The sequence below is a fragment of the Kryptolebias marmoratus genome, linkage group LG13, assembly GCF_001649575.2.
Source record: "Kryptolebias marmoratus isolate JLee-2015 linkage group LG13, ASM164957v2, whole genome shotgun sequence".
Taxonomy (NCBI): Eukaryota; Metazoa; Chordata; class Actinopteri; order Cyprinodontiformes; family Rivulidae; genus Kryptolebias; species Kryptolebias marmoratus.
This window is the reverse complement of record NC_051442.1, coordinates 10,816,159-10,837,841: the sequence shown is the minus strand read 5'-3', so window position 1 is coordinate 10,837,841 and position 21,683 is coordinate 10,816,159. Positions and strand designations below refer to the sequence as shown.

At 37.2% G+C, this 21,683-nt stretch overlaps 1 protein-coding gene across 1 annotated transcript; it reads right to left on the bottom strand.

Annotated features, from left to right (window-relative positions):
- Positions 1-1,296: 1,296 nt before the first annotated feature.
- Positions 1,297-10,127, bottom strand: ufm1 (ubiquitin-fold modifier 1). Its single transcript, XM_017417965.3, has 6 exons — positions 10,051-10,127; positions 9,891-9,947; positions 7,358-7,415; positions 5,147-5,186; positions 4,238-4,270; positions 1,297-2,203 (listed from the first exon to the last, which is right to left on the bottom strand). Coding segments are annotated over exons 1-6 (264 nt in total). The 5' UTR covers positions 10,053-10,127; the 3' UTR covers positions 1,297-2,129.
- Between the last annotated feature and the right edge of the window lie 11,556 nt (positions 10,128-21,683).

The window sequence follows — 21,683 nt, the reverse complement described above, 5'->3', positions numbered from 1 at the left end:
GCTTTTCATTGGGATCCATGTAGGAAAAGATTTTTGGTGATAAAAATGTAAAAAAACAAATCCAGATGACATCTAAGCATCTGTTTAAGTTGTGCCCATGACTTATTATCCCCCGCTGTTGAAGGCAATCATGTTCTTGCCGGAGTATGTGTTGTGTGTTTGTAGCGCTAGCAAAATCTCTCATGAAGCATTTGACAGATTTTCTTGAAACTCAGAAACAAACCATCAGATATCCATCTACAACTGAGTGACCTTCGGAGTCAACCTCATTCAAGATGGGTGCCACAGCCTATCAGCCTTGGCCAACACATAAAGGGCTACAGTGCAATCATTTTCACAGATCTTGACCTTAAAACATGGCGTGTTGCCAGCTGAGATTCATCCTCAACACATACTTCAAGCACTAAGAGATCACAGGATCTTGCAGTATCGCATGAGATTGTACATAATGTCCTTAAGGCCTACAAGGTTCGACCAAAACAGCTTCAACTTCGTCAACTCTCAACATATGAGATGAGTGCGCTCCTTCAAGGAATGCTAGGCCTTTGATACTGGTAATTATTTTTCACACAAAGTCATATTACTGGCGAAATCATGGTGGGATGAGGAAAACCCTTCAGCCATTGTTTATTTTTTTTAAATATTTGTTTTACTAAATTGGTACATTTTTATTACATTTTAAATTACTTAAGTACACAAGTCCTAGACGGATCGTTTTTGCAGAAATCTGCAGTAATTAGGACTATTTTAGACCACCCCAGCAGCACTGCGACTGATAACATCTGCTGCATTCAGGACACTCTGTGGCTTCCAAGTACATTTCTGATGGATTTTGCCCTACAGTGACTTTGATTAAAATAAATGAGAAAATCCATTTGTAATGCTCCTCCCCTCCATCTGAGTCTGGAGCCTGATGGTAGGAAGAAGGAACTGTGAGCTCTTCTGGCATAAAACAGCGCACATGCTCCATTATTTTGTCCAGACTCTTCTCAGAACTTGCCTTTTTTTCCCTCCCCTGAGGTAAAGCAATGATTCAGACCAGCCTTGTGATGGACAGATGACTCGTCCAGGCTGCGTCCCGCGGATGACAGCGGGCCGGGCTCCAGCCCGTTCCACGATCCTCAACAAAATAAAAGCAGGCACGGGATGATTCAGCCCCTTTAAATTATTGATTAATGTGGAGGGGATAATAAAGTGTTTCTTCAGCTTTATTGGAAAAGCAGCGAAGCGGAGCTTTTCTGCTTTGCTCATTTGTTGTTTCGGATTGGAAAAAGAAAAAAAACAACATTGGCCAAATAATTGCAAACATTTCATATTTATTTCCCAGATTAAAAGACGAACTATTTTTTTGAACATTTAGGGATGCTGCAACTTTTGTGACACATCTGTTGATGTTTTTATGTATTTCAACTCCTGCTAAACACATTTAATTTAACAATGCATATGAAAACATTCCTTTACTCTGTGAGTGTGAAGATGCACAATGAATAACTTAGAATATGAGTAGACAGAGGGCAGCAAAGAGCCATGCGCTTGCATGGTTCCTTTTACCGGATTATTATTTTTCTCTGAAGATTCAGTCTATAAAAGGAAAAACATCTGGTCCAAAAAAAAAAAAAGCTTAAAAACATAATCACAATGCAAGTAATCATGGGTTTAATGTTAAATTAATAATTATCTGCCTCAGAAACCAGTGATGAAGCATGAAAGGTATTTAAAAGCATATATAAATAAAAAAGGGTCACCTCTTATGTTGTCATGCATTTTAAAAAACAAAACTAAACAAAGAATTATGGGGATTTTCCGTTTACGGTTTATTGAGATGTGACAAAATACAAAAAGTTACTGTTGACTCAGTTGTTAATCCTACGTAAATCCGCAGATGCCGTGTTTGTCTAAGATTATTATTCTCTGGGCATCTCTCCTGGTGTCACTACAAACTTTGGAGCTTAATGAAGATGCAGACAGCGTTTCGACGCGTATCCCCGTGCGAGTCAGTCACCGTCAGTCGTGGGCCAGAAAATAAACATGACACATGCTGAGAGGTGTTTCCTGGGTCGTTAAGTGTTGTATGATTCTGCCGCGTGAGTCATTATGCCATCAACGAGGAAAAAAAAAAACAGCATAAGTCAGTCTCCTTGTCCTCCCACTCTGTCTCTGGGAATGAGGCGAAGCTCTGAGCCGTGCTTTAGAAATACATTCCCTGCAAAACACAGGACAGAGCAGCGTGTGAAGATCACAGTTCGTAATCTGGGTTTACCGTCACTAAAACCGTGTTCCTCAGACCGCTTTATGAAAACACAATAATTACATGTATTTATTCATTTGCTCAATCGGTAACAAGGAAATCAAAGATGAGATCTTACACCTTTTAAACCCAAATCGTAAGGTTTTATGACCCTTCGTTACGTCCCACAGGAGCGTGCTACTGGTGTCGACGTGTGTGAGGAAACCAGACTGAAATTACATTCGATCACTTTCAGCTGTGTACTCAGTCGTGTGAACAAGAGCGGCTGTAGAGGGAGGGCGAAAAAAAAAAGAAGTCAACCTGACAAAAGGTGTCTGAACTGAGACTATTCTTGGCAGCTCAGTAAGAGCGTAGTATTGATAAAAAGCTGCTGTGAATGCATCCACCTCTCCAGCTTTTATTTTTTAGCAGAAAAGACCCAGTTTCTGTTTTAGTTTGAAGCAGCCAAAAAAAACACCCCCAGTCATCTGTAACCAGCCTTTGATGGAAACGATGACTTGCGTGAGAAGAAACGTGAACCTCAGGAAAACACAGAGGAGCCCGACACAAAGAGAAAAACTGATTCACCGGGACTCCGCTGTGACACGAGACGCTGAAGTGAATTTTAACTAAACTGACTGCTTCGTCGTCTCCTCCAGTCATGTTTTAATTTGACATTAAATTCGGAGTCTCTGGGCTTTTTCCTTTTCTATTCGTGAATCAGGTAATTTACATGGAGAGAACTGCAAAGATGTTGTCTGTTAAACTGACATCGTTTCAGGAGCTGAAACTTATTCAGCAGAATTTAAAGATTTATTCGTCACTGTTATGAATTCAGAAAGTGTCTGGGGATGATACGGTTTCTCAATGTTGGACAGCTTGTAGCTAAAACACAGTTTAGGCATCATTATATTTTAAAATGTTTCCATTTTTAAAAAAAACAAAAAAAACCCTCTGTTTTATTAATTTTTACTAAATTCTTTTTAACTCCTCTGCCAAGACAACTGTTCTTCTTCAGTCCTGACTGAGGTGCTGTCCATAAATACATGCAGAAACTACATTTAAATTTAAAATTCGATGCCTGCAACACACTCAAAGGGTCGGGAGGAAACTGTGCCTAACAGTGTGTTACATCAGGCATTTCTTTTAATTACTTTTTAAATTTTTTTTTCATTTTGGGATGTTATAATTGCTGCAGTTCTGCAAGAAGAGTTCCGTTCGTTCGTGCTGAAAATAAAAAAAAGTATCAAATGTCGTACAGTCCCTTCTCATTGGTGTTGATTCTCCTTTTTATATACAGTTTTCAAAATTAGACAGATTGAGGGACTATGAAAACCTGCTGTTAAGTCCTTTTCAATGAGGTCTCACATTGTGCAGGGTAAATAACTCCACACATCCAAAAATATTTGCCTAGATTGGAGTGCACATCTTGTCAGATCCACATTATCCTCCTACAGCTTCACACCGCGGCCACAGAGAACCTTCAGACCATCACAAACAGGTTTTAGCACCTTTTGCTAATAAAAGCTTGGATGGTCTCGACTGTCCTTCAGTCAGTCAGACATGAGAACGTACCTACATGAGTAAGTTTTAAACATAGAGTCAAATGAATAAACTTAAATTTGTACTTTGTTCATTTTGGTCGTTCAGAAAACTATATACTGTAACCGTGTTTGTTTGAACAACGTAATTTCTTGTTCCTTCAAGGACTTTTCATCTGAAGTCCACTGCTAACCACTGCTTCTGTCAGCAAATATGTTGTCGTTTTTTACCTTAACAGCAGATAAAAGCACAAACATGTGGAGGAAAAGGGAGGAAAACAAAGCTTAAAAGAAAGCCGTGCTGTTGTTAAGCTTCCACAAGCATTGATTCTGAATTGAAAGAAAAGCTAAAACCTCCTCAAGTGGTTTTATAAGAGCAACAAGAACAATCAAAATGATTTCCTTTTTTCTTACTCTAAGGCAATTTTTTTTTTTTTAAGATGAGCTACAAAACAACATTATAGCTCACCTGCAGTCTGGGCAGGGTTGATTCCTATTCCATCTGCAAAAGGGCATGGGAAAAAAATTGTTATGCAAATAAGCAGCACAGAAATGTGCATCAGCCAGTTCTATCCTGACTACTGCAACACCAAACGTCAAATCGGATCAATCTAAAACTCGTATTTGACAAATTAGTCATCTTGCAGCCGTTTTTGTCACAAACAGAACAAAATTATATAGGCACCAAGTTTTTTCAGATTTCTAACAAGCCGATTCCAATTTTTCTTCAGACTATAACTGGCAGCATTTATTTGTTTTTAGTTCTTTTAATTATTCAAGTCACTGTGTTCATATTAAAGCATTTAATATATTTTTTCTGTACTTTTGTTTCAGGTTACAGAAATCGATTTCTGTTTTTTGTCACCAGACACCTAAAAATCTGAAGTTCCTGCACTGATGTATTTATACAAATAAAACTAAAAAAAAAAATTAGTGTGTAGCTCGTTGTTACACAACAGATTACGTAGGTCTTTAACAGGCAGGTCTACATAAAAAGACATGCTGTATATTTTAACTACAAACTCTTAAAGCGCATTAATTTCCAACATAACATAAAAAAAGATCTACTAGTAAACTGTTAAATAATTTATTTTAAGTTCACAACTTTCCACAAGAATATAAAGACAAAAAGTAGGATTATACAGACCAGTTTAGATAATTGTTAATTATTTAATTTTAAATGGCTTCTAAGAGAAAATAAACAACAAAATGAAATATATTTATGTTATAGTGATATAAACTAACATTAATTTATAATATTTAGTAAAAACATTGTCCTTTTAATAGTTCAACACATTATAAAAGAGGTTAGTGTAAAAAGAGTACCAACATACTGTATTTAAATAATGAGGAGGGGAGTTTTTCTTTCCAAACTTACCGTTTGTTATTATTGCACTGGTAGCTGCCGGCACTTTGAACTGTCACAGAAAGAGAAAAAGTTTCAAATGAGCACACTAAAAACCAAAAAAAAGAGTTACTTTTATACCAGATTATTTAGGCTTATCAGTCAGAGACATGTTGCTATCAACTTTCATTTTGTCTAAAGTCACAAAATAAAATAAAAAAAAGGATTCTTAGCTCCAGGGCGGTGGGGGGCCTTTAGGAAAGAAGCTGCCGTCTACAGTTACAGTTCAGACCCAAATCAGCCAAAAACAGAAATTTCCGCAGAGCGCGTTTCCAGCATTTCTATCTGCCAAAACGTTTGAGTTTGTCAAACAGAAAAAAAAAAAAAAATCACGCTTCCACGCTCATAAACACTTCGAAGAAGAGAGCTCGAGGGGATGATAATGCTTGGATTTGTGGATGAAAAAAAAAAAAAAGAAAACAGAAAATCACTGGGCTCGGTCAGAAACATGTCCTACTTTGCTGTTCGGCAGCAGAAGATGTGGGCTGGTGGGATTTACAGGAGAAGGATGAAAGGAGCAGGCTGCCACCGGGGAGATAAGGTTAGCAGAGTACTGCTGGGAGAAGCCGCACATGTGAGGAACAGTTCAGGTCTGGAGCCTTTTTTTGAGTTCGCTAACACCTACATACAGCCTAAAGAGATCATGTCACCTTGTCAACTCTGTTTAGTCATTTAGCAACCAATTACTTTTTAAAAATGATCAAAAACATGTCTTAAAACACACAACAACTATTAACGAGTAGAGCTGAATTGCCTGATTATTTTAAAATGCACAACCGACATCCAGCTGACAAAACAGCAACATTCCTAAAGCAACTCAACATAAAACAATTAACTTTTAAACAATTTGCTTTTATTATATCTCTGTTTCCCTCAGGGGCCCCGAGTTGGTTTTATGAAAATGAACAGACAACCACTGTGAAATAATGTTCCATCGCGGCGCTGGCTCCTAACAGAAACAAATTAACACCCTGCCAGCACTTTGTGAAAAACAGCACGTCGACACCACCGCAAGCTGCTCCAGCTTCCATCGGACAAGGGCTTCGGTCCCGGCACCGCGGCGCGTCTTATCTTAAACAAAATGATCAAGAAAACGGAATTTAAAGAAGTCAAACGGATCTCTGAGAGGGAGGCGTGCAACACGCTCGCTACGTTCTGCAGCCTCAGGAAATGGAAGCACACGTCAGGTTTGAGTCAAATAGTCGACTGAACTTCCCTTAGAGCACACGTGTCAAACTCGAGGCCCACGGGCCAGATCCGGCCCTCTGTAACATTTTATCCGGCCCCTAAGATAACGTTTAGACTTCATTAGGTCTGGCCCTCTAGTCTGGAACAGATCGAGTCTCTGATTCTTATTTTGCTTAAAAAAACTGAGCCTAATTAGTGAAGTTTTCTCTTGACAGTGACTTAGAAGCCAACAATATATAGTTTTAATTTCTGTATGATCAGATTTTTGTTGATGGCTTTTCAAAAAAATCTGTTTTAATGTAAAAAAACTAATTTAAAAGCTGAGTGAGGCGTAAGAAATGACTGCTAATGATGTGCTTTTTGAAGTTTGATCTCTTTGTGTTCATTAAAGTTTGTTTGCTCTAAATTCCGTATATTCTGTAACTGGGAAAAAGGTCATTGACATTTCTATATGAATGATTTGACATAATACATCTAAAACCAAGGTTAATTTATGTAATTTTTTTTTTTAGCTCGGACCAAATTTTTAATTTTGGCCCCCTTGTGTCACTGGGTTTGACACCCCTGCCTTAGAGAAAAAACCAGAACTCAGTTTGTAGTTGCAGTGACGTGTGAGGCGGAGAGATCTGCTAGAAAACTACAAATTGTATGTTAGAAGAGAAGCCATTTTGCTGGTCTATTCGTTTCGGGCCAGTTAGCATCAATTACGAGCAGCTACAGGTGGGTTTTTAGGTGTGAGGAAAATTCCAACCGGCACTGAACACTCGCAGCCATTATTCCATTGGAATTACTTCCACCGAACTCAGAAAACATTTCAGAACAAAACAATAAATAAATAAAAGGCTCAAACAATCTTTTCTTTCTTAGCGTGCGACTGCTAGAAACATGCCCGCCACAGACATATGGTTATCTGATCCCCTCTTAAGTAGTTTTTTTTCAAAGCTGAATAAATTTCATATCTTCTGGGTGGCTTTTCAGATTCAACTTTAAGCTTACCTCCTCAGCTGCGAACTTCAAAACTGCTGTGAACGGCGTGCTGTCGGGGACGCTAAATCTGCAGCAACAAAAAAAATGAACAAAAAGAGATTTATTTGATTTACTTCCTACAATTATTATCATTATTTTTGTGCTGTAAATACAAATATATGGAAGCAATGGGTATTGACTGAGGTAAATGCTAGATTTCCACTTTATTCAAGATGACGAGAACAAGTAAAAAAACAAAACAAAACAAAAAAAAACAACCAGAGTGCAACATTACAACAACACAAGGCCATTTATGGAACAGTTACACACATTACACTTGGACTTGGACGCTTCTACTACAAATCTAACAATGCAACAGTTTTCAGAGGGGAGATGAGACCTCCCAAAGACAAAACCAAACAGTCCAGCAGCCATATTTCAAAGTTAAAAAGGCTAAAGATGTAATGGACAAGTAAGGTAATGCAGACAAGACGCTGCTGCTACAGCAAGCACAGCAGGAAAGATTCAAAAAAAAGAAGAAAGAAAAAGAAGCAGACTACAAACTAACAGTGAACTCTGAGTGGAAGAAAAATAAATAAACGGATCAGATTTTACAGATCTATAGCATATTACCTTAGCAGAAATTGACAGGTAACCTTTTATATTGATTGGTTATTTAATAAAAGCCTCAAGTAGATTCATGGAGTGTTCGAATGCAGTCCTTTTATGGAGCTCATAAAATATTTCATTAGTATTGTCCTCCTCTTCATTCTGACCTCGGCGGTGAGGCCTCCTCTGACCTCATTTGGGAAATGAAATGCAGTCAAAACATGAAGGTTAAAATACTGAATATTGCTTTCACTTTTTTTTATAAATTATTAGTTTTTGCACACCTAAGGCTATGTCGTCTATTCTGCAAGATGGATAAGTTTTAAAAATAAAGTTGTAATAAGAGGCCATTATTGAGTCTTACTCATTGATGATTGCGTCACACCTGCGACAGATAATGTTGTTTAAAATGCAAAACAAACTCAAACAGAAACAAATAACTTTTTAATTTTTTCTTTTTTTTAAACCAAGAGTTGCTAATATGCAGCATCAGGTAACCAGTTTTACATCTTACTTTGTCTTCTTATGCTTTATTCAACAATAAAAAAAAGAATAGTGAATTGTTTATAGGAGAACTGTTATGTCTTCGTCTTTAATGGGTTAATGGGAAAAAATTAACAAGACTTACATTTTTTACCTTTGAGTTGCTTAGATATGTAACTACAAGCACAATATTATATCAAAACCACAACCACATGTCCATCATTCAAACAGCAACAATTAGGTGAAAGTGTATTTTTGATGGCTGGTAGTGATTTATTTATCTATAAAAACTTTATCATGTCAAAGAAAACTGAGGTCATCAATCCAAACTGGGCAAAAAAAGGCAACTGAGTCTTAGAAAAAAAAAGTCCAGTTTCTAACAAATGTAAAATATGTATACATGCTTGAGTACACCACCTTTATCTTATATGAAATGCATCAAACAAGTTAATGTTTGCTAATTTTTAAAAAAAAGGAAAGGAGTCAATAATTTGGGCTGTAGTTTGAAACACACACAAATGTAACGCAGGGATTTAAAACCTTCATTACACAAACAGTGAATATCTGCATATTTAAAGAAGAATTGAGCTGGAGCAATCAATGCAGTTGTATTTTAAAATAAACAAAGTTACTAAGCAAACCAATTAATGTGCCTTTATGTTTTAAGAATATTTTTGATTTGACTGTTTGATCATGTAGGACCTATGAACCGTGTATGCATGAAAAGGCTCCTAAACTCAAGGAACGAACAAGTGTTTTGTCTACACATAACAGAACTTAGCAAAGAACCACTTGTTTCTAATTTAGTAACTGAATCTATGAAAATACCTAAGTTTACTGTTTGAGAACCATAAAAACACATAAGCAGCATTAAGGTCCAGAAAATCTATTCGCCAAAATCTGTAACAACCAGTGGAGAGATCAGCTAAATAATAACAGATCATGTGTCAGATTTTTGATAGATTTTATTCCCATATTTAGGACATCCCGTTTCTTGTGCTGTATATTGTTTAAATGTGTGAAGAAAACCTTGAAAAGGCATTCAGAAAGCAAAGACAGAGACAATTTTAAACAATTACAAAAAAGTTTGACTGACTAAAATCAAAATATAAAGAAATAAGAAGTATTTTGAGTACACTTATTTGTTAGGATGACGATGTAGGACTCAACATCTGCCACATGGTTGGGTAAACAAGTTCATATGAGACATTATTTTCATACACTTTCATGCAAATGGTAGGCTGTCAGGGCAAAATAATTTCAAGTAAGAATGCCATCTGCGACTAACCTTCGCTAAATCACAGCTTCACACTGACAGATGTACCAGTTCAGTATTTCAGCGCCTATCTACACGACAGACCAAACAACTAACACTGCAGAGGGTGTTATTATAAAAAATATTGCTTGGAGGATTATGAAGCGGAGCTGGTTGAAACGCTGCAGCTGTGAACGCTGAGCTGTCATTACTCACACTTTGTACGGCAGCCGGGGGTCCGACGTCAGGGTGATTTTAAACGTTACTTTGGACCTAACAAGGAGGATAACAAGAAGTTATAAAACATACAGATGTGAGCGATTGGATACATAGTTGTGTTCATTGAAAATATCTCTCAAAACGAGACACAACTCACATCTTTAAGGCGAGGCGGCTCCGTTAAAAATCTATTTACCTAAACCCGGAAGTTCGAAGGACCCACAGATACACGTCATCCATGTAGTAATGACAGATATCTCTTTATTTTTATTGTTTTCAACCAAAACCAATGGCAGAAATGTCTTTTTTTAATTTTGTACATGTTTCTGTAAATATTAAAAAACTTTCAAATTTAAAGATAATGTTTTTACTCCCTTTAACTGACAGGCATTCATACCGAACAGCTAACATTTACCGTAAGTAACAATAGTAATGCGCACACAACCATGACTGCAAGAGGCGCATTAAAGTTTCAATAAAATATAATATAATAAATATAATAACACGTCTTTGTGTGAACTTCAGTGTTTTTTAATGTAAAACTCTACCTAAATTTGAGGTTTTAGTTTTTTTACACAATGTATTTGTTCTTTTTTTTTTTTCAAACTAAACCATTGTGAATCGTCACAAACCCATGACTCAAATGATGACATTTCACCGATTTGTAATGTGACACTTTGCAATCCTAATTTTACTTAAACCTACTGTACTTTTAACAAAAAATATATACTTTTTAAAATAACCACATTGTGATTGGTTTTATAAGTAAATATAGTAGTTTTATGCTAATATAACTGTACATAAATCATATATATATTTATTAAGGGAAGTAAAGAAAAATGTTTAGAAACAAAACACTTACAATGTACAACTTTTTTGTGATTGAGAACAATTTTATCTTCTAATTCTACATTTTATGCTTAAACTATATCATTTCATGTTTTTTTATAAAGTCCGTACAACAAATCAAAACTGGAACTCCGAAGCATTGATTCAAGCCAGTTAAAGGTAAAACTAACATCAGCAAGTGTGTCGTATCAGATATGTTTGGCCACAGAAAAGCAAATTCATTACCACACAGAATCTCTTCCTAGAGCACCATTCTCACAAATGTGTGAAAATTATGACTACCAAGGTCAGCCACGTCCCACTGATCACTGTTCCCTTCAGTCCACACAGCTACAGAGCACAAACCAGACCATAAAGACGTGTTTACTTCTATTCTATTATAAATTAACTGGTAGAGGATGTGAACTTTCCGGAGGCTCAGAAGACAGTGTCCTTGTGTTTGTCATTGAATAAACTACACACAAAATGTACAAATCGATCTCTTTTTAAGGCAAAACGTGTAATGTTACAATACAGACACTCTTATTTCTACTGCAGTTCTTTGTTATAAAGTGACAAACTATAAAAAAAAATTATATAAGTGTTTTGTCTGTGGCTTAATGTCTGATTTGTAAATGTGTCTTTAATATTTTTTGCTTTTTTATATCTAAACTGGACCTGCTGAACATTATTGTTAAAGAATGTTGCAACAACAAATGTTTCATGCAAAGTATGCAATACAGCACGTGACGGTTCTTTTTAATTAGGAAGACTAAAGCCCCTAGCAGCTGATAAATGGGTTTCACAGCATGGATTTTTACAAATAAAAGCTACATTTTCAAAACTATACTAAAACCTTTAAGATCCTGAATCCTGATGCTGCAGATAGGAGGAAAGTATAGTGTAGTGTAGGCAGTGCAGTGACAGCTGGCATAAAGAATGGGAGCAGACTCTTCATGATGACTCAGAGATAAAGTGCAGGCACTCTGGAGCATACCTCTGGGGTTTCAACTGCAAGACTTTCCCAAGAAAATAATAATACAGTTACAAAGGAAGATGTTGTAGGCTGGGGGAAAAAAAAGAACAAAGGAAACGGTTTACAGTAAAGTATGATTTAACATTTTCACACAGTTATAAAAACACATGAAAAAAAATTAGATTGCATTAAGACGTAGAAGCATTTAGAGAAGACATGAGTGAAAGACATGTAATGAGTCAGTCAGGCTGAAGTGACTGGTCTGATCTTTTTCTGCTTGATCATACAGAAAACCACATAATTAGAAGTAGGTTCTATAAGGAAATACATTTTTCATGCACTGTCCCAGTCCACAGCTGTGGTTAAAAAGGAAATATTTGCTTTTAGCTCTGAAACAGTTGTCCATCATCCTCTTTGAAGAAGACTGAGGATGTGTTCAAAGTCCAAAACGCAGCCTTCGGTGCATTGTGAGGCCTTCACAAAAGAGCTCATTAACATACCCAAAGCAAGTCCCATGGGCAGCCGGAGAAAATGCCAATGGCAATTACTTGCAAAATTAAAACTGTAATCAATGCTAACACTGCTTCTTATGCATGCGAGCACAAAAACATGAAGGCACAGTACGCAATACCTGCTCAAGCCTGAATGTGACAATCCACTGTTTAGTGATCAAAAGGACCACTAAATCATTTGTCCTAATTGTCATTAGGTAAATAAAACTGTTGACTTATTCAGCGTCTGTGATGAGAAATGGGTTCTGTCAAAAAACAAACAAAAAAAGGCCTTCATAGTTCGGTTCTTTTCTTAAAACTCCCAGGTTCGATGCATTTTCTCACTTTCCCTGTCTTGACCCTCACTTCTGATATTACATTAAAATTGGTGGATAAGCTCCATATTTAGCACTTTTATTGCTTTATTTTCCTTTAAATTTGAAGAATAAATCCTACAGTGTCTGCCTCTCCAGACAGACAGGCACTCCATGATAAATGCGTTAATAATGAGCCACTGACCTCCTCTCCCTCTGCTTTTTTTGATATAATGCTGGAGCTACGACAGAATTCACAACCTTGACTGGTCTCATCAAACACAATACAACTGGTACAAAAGGTCATCAGACTGTCACTGTACACTGACAGTTTATTGAAAGAGAAATCATTAACTAATATCTAAACGATTTTGTGTATGTCTACTTATTTTGTTATTTAGCTTCCTCAGAGCTCAAGGCATAGAGTCTCTTCGCATTTTTTGTCTAAATTATTATATTACATGCTTAAAAAATAAATATGTTGAACTTTACTAGCATGCTTTTTTTTTGAGGCAGCTTGCATTTCTTTACAGTAATTTGACATTGTGTGAAATACTACATAATGTTAAATAAAAGTGTCCTTTAACTGTTTAAATTTGATTTAAAAAAACAAAAGAATTTGCATTTGAATTAACTGGACCAAAGCATTTCATTCCCTGACACTGTACCAGGTTGTTGCTCCCCACCTCACCTAAACTCCTACTTACATTATTTATTATGCTGACAGGTTGCACAAGATCCTTAATTAAAACTTTGGCATGCAAGAGGTGATGTGCATTCCTTCCATGAATGCTCCTTTCATCTTTAAAAAAGTCCTAAAAGTATTACCATAGAGATTGTGCTGATAATTAGCCACTTAATAGTTTTATCCACACAAAAACAGGTAGCCATGAAACATGCGCCTCTAATTTATTATAAATCATTAACATGAATAATCACACATAAAACCAATGCACGCACACCTCAGGTGATAACCCCTCACGGTCACTCTTTTATTGTGTTTGCTTGCTTTGCATAATCCCCCATGTACTGAGTTTTAATTAAGTTCTAGCAGGATAATAAGTTGCCCGGTTTGTGTTTGCACGCAGAGGGCACAAGAAGCGTAGGGCCACAGCAGCTTTTCTGAAGTACGTTCAGGTGTTTCTCAGGGGACCGTTGTGCAATGACACATCAGACGTGTTACAGTGTCGAGCGAATGACTCACATGCACACCACTCTGCACCTCGCTATGCCCTGCAATTAATGTTATTGATGGGGCTTTTTAACCTTCTTGTTGTAAATTCATCCCCCCAGATGCTTTTCAGGAGACAAGAGATCATCCTGCCGCTGTACAGAACCCAAACAGATTGAATCATTGATACAACTAAGTGGCCGAATGTCTGCATCAGTTTAATGTATTATTTAACTCCCTCTTTCACCCCCCCAAACACACACTCAAACACAAACATACAATTACCATAATTAAATGATGCATGACAAAATAATTTGGGCTAGGTGCATTGAGTTTAGAAGGAAAAAAAAAAAAAACAAGCTTTTACTGATTTATCATTTGCAAGCAAACATCATTTTACATTAGTGATGAACTACATTTCTGCCACTCATTGGCAGCTCCACTCTGTCAAAAACTTATATCTCATTTCTCAGCGTAACCCCTTGCTTTTAATACAGAGTGCATACCATCTGCAATTACCAGTCAGCAGCGTATCATTCCTGCTGACGGATTGGTGCTCCAGTAGCAGGCGACTAAAGGGATGTCAAAGTGATGTCAAGATGGAAGAGCAGCAAAGGGCAACGACTAAGAGCAGGCAAGCATCCATTTTAATTACATGCTTCGTTCAGAACAAATCAGATGTTGCTAGGAGAACCTCCAGAGTGTATCAATACCTGCGAGCACAGAGGAGGAGGATGGGAAACACCGTGAAGGTTAGCAAAAAAACAAAAAAACAAAAAAATACACACACACTAACAAGTCTGAGGAGTACAAAACAACTGCACTCGGATATTAAAGGTTAAAATGAAAATTTAACTGGGTTCGTTCTGGTGAGGATGTGATTGTGATACGTGCAAAAGGTTGCTCTCAGATCCAAATGACTTAATTTGGGAAATTCAGTTGATTAAAACTGACCAGCTGTTTCAAAGCTGATAAACATCTGTCTCTTCAATCTGTGTGATAACTCTCTGCAACTGAGAGTGTAAAACTGAAAATAGCTGGTGCTAAGAAAGAAGATGCTAGAGTTTTCCCAGTCAGCAATTTTATGGTTAAAATTAGGAACATCCTGTCTATGTGAGAAGGGAAAAAATTATCAATGCGAACGTTACTCTACTTTTGGGGTGAATGATTGTAACTCCTGATCAGGATGATCAAGTGGCTCTTTGAAAATCCTCCAGCGAATCCAGAAGGCTCCGTCTGAGAGTTCAGATGGGAACTCGTAAGTGAAATCATAATTTTCACGTGTAATTTTCATCTATGGGCTTTCTGTTAAATACAGAATACAATTCAAAATTCTCTTCACAGATAAATGATCAACCTCAACTGTAGGAAATCCCCCCCCCCCAAAAAAAAAAAAAAAAAAAAAAAAAATAAGCTCTTTGTTCTCAGACTGCAGGTTTTCTTCTCATCGAAACAGAATCAGAGACAGAGCTGTTCCCGGGAAATCAGACTGGGTTTAGGAGGCAGAAACTCCTTTAAAATAAATCTCTAAAACCTTTGAGTGAAATCCACAAAGACTTGAATGACCATAAGAAATCCCTTTAGGTATGCTGCCTCTTAGGTTGCAGGGGATGCAGCGGGCACGTCGTTTCCTTTTGCTCTGATGACACTCAGCTTAACTATATGCTATTAACACTGTCATAAACACATAGCTTCTTCCCTGTTGTCTCGAGTTCGCTTGTGTTTCTGTTTTGTCCTTCTAACCATCAGCCCTTTTAAAAATGATGATCGTTCTCTTTTGTCTTGTTCTGCCAGGAAGCTCCTTTTGTTCAAAGACTTTTGATCCCAGTGTCCTCTGCTGCTCTGTATGTATGAATAATCAAGATGGGGCGAGTGAGTCTTTGCCTCAAGTGGAGGAGTTTAAGTACCTTGATGTCTTGATCCCGACTGATGCGAGGATGGAGGGGGAGATTGATGGACGGATTGGAGCTTCATCTGCAGTAACGAGGGCGTTGCTCCAGGAGCCGAGCAAGTCACATCTCTCAATTAACTGATTCTTCTAAAATTAGCTGAGGTGGTTTCGGCATTTGATTAGTATACCCCCTGGACCCCTCCCACTGGAGATATTTTGGGCACATGCCAAACGGAATAGACCCCAGGGCAGATCCAGATCTCTCTGGAGGGACTTTATTGTATAAATGTATATCATTTCTGGGCTGGGATTACCTCGGGAACCCCCAGGAGGAGCTGGAGAGTGCAATTTGGGAGAGGGAAGTCTGGATTTCCCTCCTGAGTCTATTGCCTCCTTGACCCAACCCAACCACCCAATCCTTGAATTGATGGAATTGAATCAGATCGACAATTTTACGCAGTCCATTGGCTTTTTTGTTTAAAATCACACCAACAAAAACTAGACTGACTTTAATCCAAATTTACCGTTCTTGATCTGTATGGTGTGAGTTAATGCTACTTATAATATTGTGTTCAATTAAGATCTTTTTTCAGGTGAAAAATGTGTTTAATCACACAGGACAAGTTGCACAAATATGGATTGAAGAACTAAATGTGCAAATTATGGTAGTTTGATATGTATTTTTATATATTTGCTTTTTTCTCCCTCACCACTTACCATTCTTAGCTCCTCTCCTCCTCCTCTATTGTCACTCTTCGATATAAAAAGTTTCCTCAGTGATGTACCGCCACTGCATTCCAGATTTAGCACAACCCCCACCCCTCCCATGTCTCAGTTTTTCTTCAAAACTCAGCAGCCAATTTGTCTATTACCGTCTCTCTGTCTCCCTCATCCTTCACAAAGAGGAGTCAGATGCTCTGCAGACAGCTGAAGCGACTTCTCATCACAGAGAAATGCACCAGTGATGGTGGGGATGCCCTCCCCATCCTCGAGCTCCCCGAAGATGAACTAAAAGCAAGAATTTACAGAATCAATGCAAATAACGTTGCACGAGGCAGAGGCTATTCATAAACCGATCATAATTATAATCAGCCTTTTAAATTCCAAACTCCTCCAAGAGTAAACCCATACAAAGCTGCCAACCCTTATGCTTATTTAAAGGGGTAGATGATAAGTGTGTTTTAGCATGTGTGTGCAAGCATGACCGGTGCATCTATTTGTGCCTTAGCTGCCTTCAAAAGATGAGGCCTAAAGCATTAATTAGAGTCTCTATGATTACAGCGCCGTCCCCTTCTGCTGTCATTACACACACATCTCCAGACGTAGCCAATGCCTCTATATTTAGAGAGAGAAAGTCCGTATCACTGCCAAAGCACAGTACCACAATTAGCCTGGGATGTGCATCAGTGGCCTCTCTAACAACATTTCTGGGTATTTCGAAGCCATAGCCGTACAAATTTTCTATAATGTAGGCCGTATTTTGAAAAGTAGTCGTAAGCCCCAGGGTTGTATAGAAGCTCTGCCACCCACACTGCCCCCCGTTTGATCATTCTGTTTATATTAAATAAAGAAAATCCATGGGAAATAAATGGTTTCCACATCCAATGCTTGCATTTATTTATTTACATTTTAAAAATTCTGATTTATCTCTGTGAGTAGATGAACTTTGTGAAATACATTTTGCTTCCTATGCTACATGTACGTTTTAAATTTTTTTTTTTATCTTATTAATTTTTTTCTTGAGTGGGAGTTAATTTCTGTAGTAGTTGGTTAAATCTACAACCTCTGTATAAAATATGAAGTCATAGCTTTTGCAGGTTCCTTCATTTAGCTGATTTATTTGAAAACAAAGAAATGTAGTATGACAAATTGCAGCTACGTTTCGTAAAACTTTATAAAAGGAATAATAACAAAACAAACAGTACTTTGTTCTTTTATTCTACCAGTTTTGTGACCATTTGATTTGATACAGGCATAAACTTCATTAATGAATTTATCAAAAGCATAATGTTCTGCTTTATTAGTTGATAGATTAGCTTTGCAGAACACAGGCTTTGACACAGATCTTTTCTTTTTCGTTTCTTTTCTTTTTTTAAATTTTCACCTTCTTTTTAACATATTACATATATTCATCAGATTTATAACTAAGCTTATATGCAAAGCAAATTATTCCTAACAGCCACGTACCTTTAGAATAAAACAAAATAGGACATTGTCCTCTGCAGAACATCAGTGGCATTTAAAAATGGAAATGAACTCATAAATCTTTATCTTTTAACCCAGGACTGGTTCGGTTGTGCACACTGTGAAGCGTCCTCCTGATAGATGGAGCATCACTGAACCCTGAAATGAGCACTAACAAAAAAAGAGAGTAAATGTTCCCTATCTCTGCCACGGTGACAAAATAAATATTGATTATCAGACTCAGATACATAAAAAGTTTAATGGGATTTGCCTGAAACATTCCACAGTATTTGGGTATTTTTTGGTTTTCCTACTTAAACAAAACTGACTTTTTTGATGAGACCCTTTTAACCTTCACTGTGGTTTGCTTTGGAAAGTCAATTAGGGCTGAAAAGAAATTAAAAATGACTGAGAGTTTAAAAAGCAATGGCAATTTTACCAGGCATTCAGAAAAAGGCAACCATACACCAGCAAATGCACGTAAAAACTATGTTAAAGTGATCAAATCATTTTGTTTTTCAAGATTTTCCGGTGAGTCTCTAATCTGACAACCAACTACCAAATAATGTGAACTCACAGAGGATTAATGTACGAGTCATGTTCTGTGTGTCAGATGGATTTCATCCTGGTTTGGTGACGAAACGCCGTCTTATGGCCAGGCATCTGTGTTTCGCTCTGTTCTTTCCGGGCCTTTTCCCTCCGCATGTGATCCCATGTAAACACCAGCCAGTCGCCGCAGATGGTCAACATGTTGCCTCTGATCAGAATGTCTCTCTCGCACGCTCAAGACTGTAAGCTTCTCTGCCACTAATTAGCTTGAGGAATTATTTCCATTTTTTGCTCATAAATAAAGTCACGGATAACATTCTGTTTAGTTGGCTCCAAGTTAATTTTTGGTCATGGAGCTGCGGCGGCTTCAGCTCTGTTTATTTTAGCCAGAGTATTTCTGTCGCCATCAGCGGTTTAGTAAGTAGAAGGTGAACTGAGCTCCATGAGTCAAAGTTAAAAGATTATTTTCAACATTTTAGGCTGTAAATATTGCAGAATTTATGTGAACGTCTTAGTGGTGTAAAAACCTGGTTCAAACTTCAAATTTTCTCCAGACTGAGCTCTTTTTCTCAGTATAGGTTACATTCAGTTATTTAGCATTTTTTTCTAACCTCTCTTTTTATGCATGAAGTATTCCCGGGCCTGGTTTCAGAGTTTCCCTCCTGCACCCCTGACTCCCTCCTGCGTATCCTTAGCCCTCTTATCCTCTCTGCCTGGTTTCCTTCCTGAAGAAGCTCAGCCTTTCCTGATAAGCTGCTGCACTCTCATCTCCATCCAGATTCTCAGCGCCCGCCTCTGCCTGTGGTCCCTTGTCTTGACCACCTACCTGAAAATAAATCATCTGTGGCTAAGATTCATTTTCTGCAGTCTATGCAATCTACACTCGGAGCCTTAAAACAGGGGGTGGCTATGAAAAAAAAGAAAAAAATACAGCAGCAGCTTTTTAGGTCGCTGCTTAATTAGAAAACATCACCTGGAAGAAAAGGTTTGTTCTAAAACAAGTCAAGAGTTTATTCAAAAATCTGTCATGCAGAAATGATTTAAAGGAAAACAAAAAAAAGTTAGCTTCAATTTAACAGCTCAACTTTCAAGATAAATTATAATTTTAAGGCTCTAATTAAGAGTTGTTTGTGTGTTTTTATACAAAGAAGGCATTTGTTCTGCTATTACTGAAAGAAACAATGTATCCCCTGTTAAAGGAACAACGGATTGAAAACTGTAAATTCTTCAGGTATAAATCCTAATATGTTTACATAAACTAAGAATGTACAGGTGATAACTTTTGCCATAGAATAATCATTCTAAACTCACCTCAAAGGGCAAAGACTCAAAATACTGCTCTGTCCTTCTCAGCCTCATAGCTTAAACATAATTGAAAATTTTAGGACAGGCTTCAAAAGATTAATGTACGCAAGACAGCCCCAGAAGCAGCCTTACAGAAGTCTTGGTAAGAAAAAAATGTAAGAACAAAAGTTGTAAAAATTTGTTCACATTTCCTTTTCAAATGAAATGCTGTAGTAATACTGTACTTTTTGTTAGTTTGAAAATGTAAAACAAGAAGAACTTGTGCTCTCGCCTGGGGAATGAAAGCAATCTTTAACTCAAAGCTTTTTTAAAAATCAGGTCAACTTTTGCTTGCTTACAGCAGCTCCATACTGAAACAAAAATTAAAACCACCCGTGTTCATGCTTTTGCAGGCCTGCTAGAACAGGGGCGACTGAATGTATATTTAAATATTTTTATTGGAAACAAACATTGTGGTTTACTATTTTTTCTTGTATTTTACATAACAAATTACATGTAGTTTATTTAGGTTCTTATGGACTTTATTATTATCATAAAGAAGTGCCTTGTCAGCTGCTTATTATCGGACCAAAGGTAGCATTTTTAATTGAGAAATTCAGGCTGTCAGAGAGAAAGAGAGTAATACTGTCAATAGATGTTGTGTTATGAGCCATTTTATCCAGGATGTTATTTGCTGCACTCATGTGTGAATGACAGCTGAAGTGCTGCTACAATTTTAACAGACAAAATTGAAAACAGAAAAGCAGAGCTCCTTTGCTCCGGATAATATTATAGATGAGACAGACCTTAAAGACAGGACTGAACATGACTGCTGACTGTTGACTGCAAAGTGCACACAAAACACTGTGGCTATAATTATTAAAAAACCAACAAAATACATAAAATTTGGTACTATTTTTGTGCATGTGCGACACAACAAACAGACTTCTGTTTCTGTGTTTATACCTTTATTTATCAGGTCTGACAGGATTGTAGGAATGGAGGCATGAAAAATTGACGAAAATGAGCTAAATAGTTATTATTACTTTCAAGTCAACCTAAAAACCCTGCATAAGAAGTTCACTTTTACAGAAAAACAACACTGTAGTTTGCCATGTTTTTCACATGGAAACCTACAATATGGGATCACATGAACATGTTGAAAATGTAAAATTCAAAGGCAGAGCAATAATGTTTTTACCCATGCCTGTGTGTTTTCTTGTCTGCACCATCAGCAAAATATCTCATGAGCCACTGGATAAACTTTCAGAAAACAATCAGTAGGTGTACATCTACAGCTGATTACATTTTTTAAGTTAACCCAATCCAAGATGGCCGCCACAGCTGATCAAGTTTTGCCTGCACAAAAATGGCTACAGCTTAAAAAAAATTACAGATTACGAGGTAAAGTTTATGTAGCTCGGGATATTTAAATCATTGGGATTTTAGGATTTTTTTTTATTATTTTGGGGAAAACTATATCTCATTATTTCTTATTACTTTTGTGTGTTTCAGTAGAAAAAAAGATGCTGTGCAGAGACGAGTTTTCAAGTGTACAACACAATGCCAAGCATTCAGGTTACAATATAACAGAAAACCTTCAGCTTCTGTGGCTGTTATACAAGTACTGGGAGGAATTATATGGCAGGGATGAAAAAAAAACAGTTTTTTACAGCATGGGTTTGTCTCATATTTTAGGAATAAATAATGAATCTTCTTGTAGAATTCAAGTCAGTAACACCTGTTTTTGTTGTTCAGGGAAGGATATAACCACATCAGGTAAAATCTCCTTCAATATATTCCTCTATTAGCACTGATATTTAGAGTAGATGCTCTAAAAATTGAAATGAGATGAAGAAAACAAAAAGCTGTTGAAGTGTGTGAGGATGCACCTGCTATTTTTTTTTTTTTTTTTTTTTTGCACTAGAGTGTGAGGTCAGAAAGTACTCTTGGCTTGTTTCAATAATCAGAGTCCTAATGGATGACTGAACTGAGAAACTGCAGGCTCTCTTTTAAAGTGATGGAGAAGTGTCTCAGAACAGGCTTGTCTTTCTTTCTTCACCTAAAACGCACACACACATCCACCCACACACGGCTGCAGC